Source organism: Fusarium odoratissimum, assembly GCF_000260195.1.
Source record: "Fusarium odoratissimum NRRL 54006 unplaced genomic scaffold supercont1.126, whole genome shotgun sequence".
Classification (NCBI taxonomy): Eukaryota; Fungi; Ascomycota; class Sordariomycetes; order Hypocreales; family Nectriaceae; genus Fusarium; species Fusarium odoratissimum.
Window position 1 is genome coordinate 15,164 of NW_022158771.1, and position 616 is coordinate 15,779.

General features: G+C 36.4%; 1 protein-coding gene across 1 annotated transcript; it reads right to left on the reverse strand.

The window, feature by feature from the left end:
• Nucleotides 1-510: 510 nt before the first annotated feature.
• On the reverse strand, nucleotides 511-606 carry FOIG_16707 (uncharacterized protein; the record flags this gene model as incomplete). The annotated part of the gene is made up of 1 exon (XM_031218181.1): nucleotides 511-606. A coding segment is annotated over one exon (96 nt), but the record flags the coding sequence as incomplete, so codon positions are not given.
• Between the last annotated feature and the right edge of the window lie 10 nt (nucleotides 607-616).

Sequence of the window (616 nt, forward strand, 5' to 3'; positions counted from 1 at the left end):
TTACGGAATAAGATGATAATATCTATATCTGAGCGTATATGAAGGAAGCAGTGGAAGACTCTATAATACCTGAAGAACGCATTTAGATTGAAAAAGATCTAAGGAGATACCTGAATTACCTGAACTACTAGCAGATATTATGGATATTATGTATACGATACTACTGCCTATAATACTGGCAAGATAAGATAGTAAATGATTGCTTCCTAGTATAAATTAATAAGTATTAAGAATAAAAACCTTATATAATTATTGATAATGTTAGATATTAAGTTATAAAGAGATATAGAGGATCTTAAGTAGTAAAACTAGAAGCTTATACTGAAATATGAGAATGAGCTTTAGTATATATCTAGAATTCCTGATATATTACCTAGTGGAGATAAAAAGTAAAATACTACGCCACCCCATGCACATTGGAGCGGCGATGGGGCGCATGGGGTATCCTCAGCCGAAGGCCGTGTGTCCGCGGGCCGGGAAGCTATTACTATTACTGCATTATCTACGTACTGATCCAGTGCCATGGCCATTCTTGGTATTATATATCATGTAAGGACTCCGTGTAAGAACCTGTCGTTTCCTAAGCTCCTGATCCCTCATCTTCATCTTCATGCCA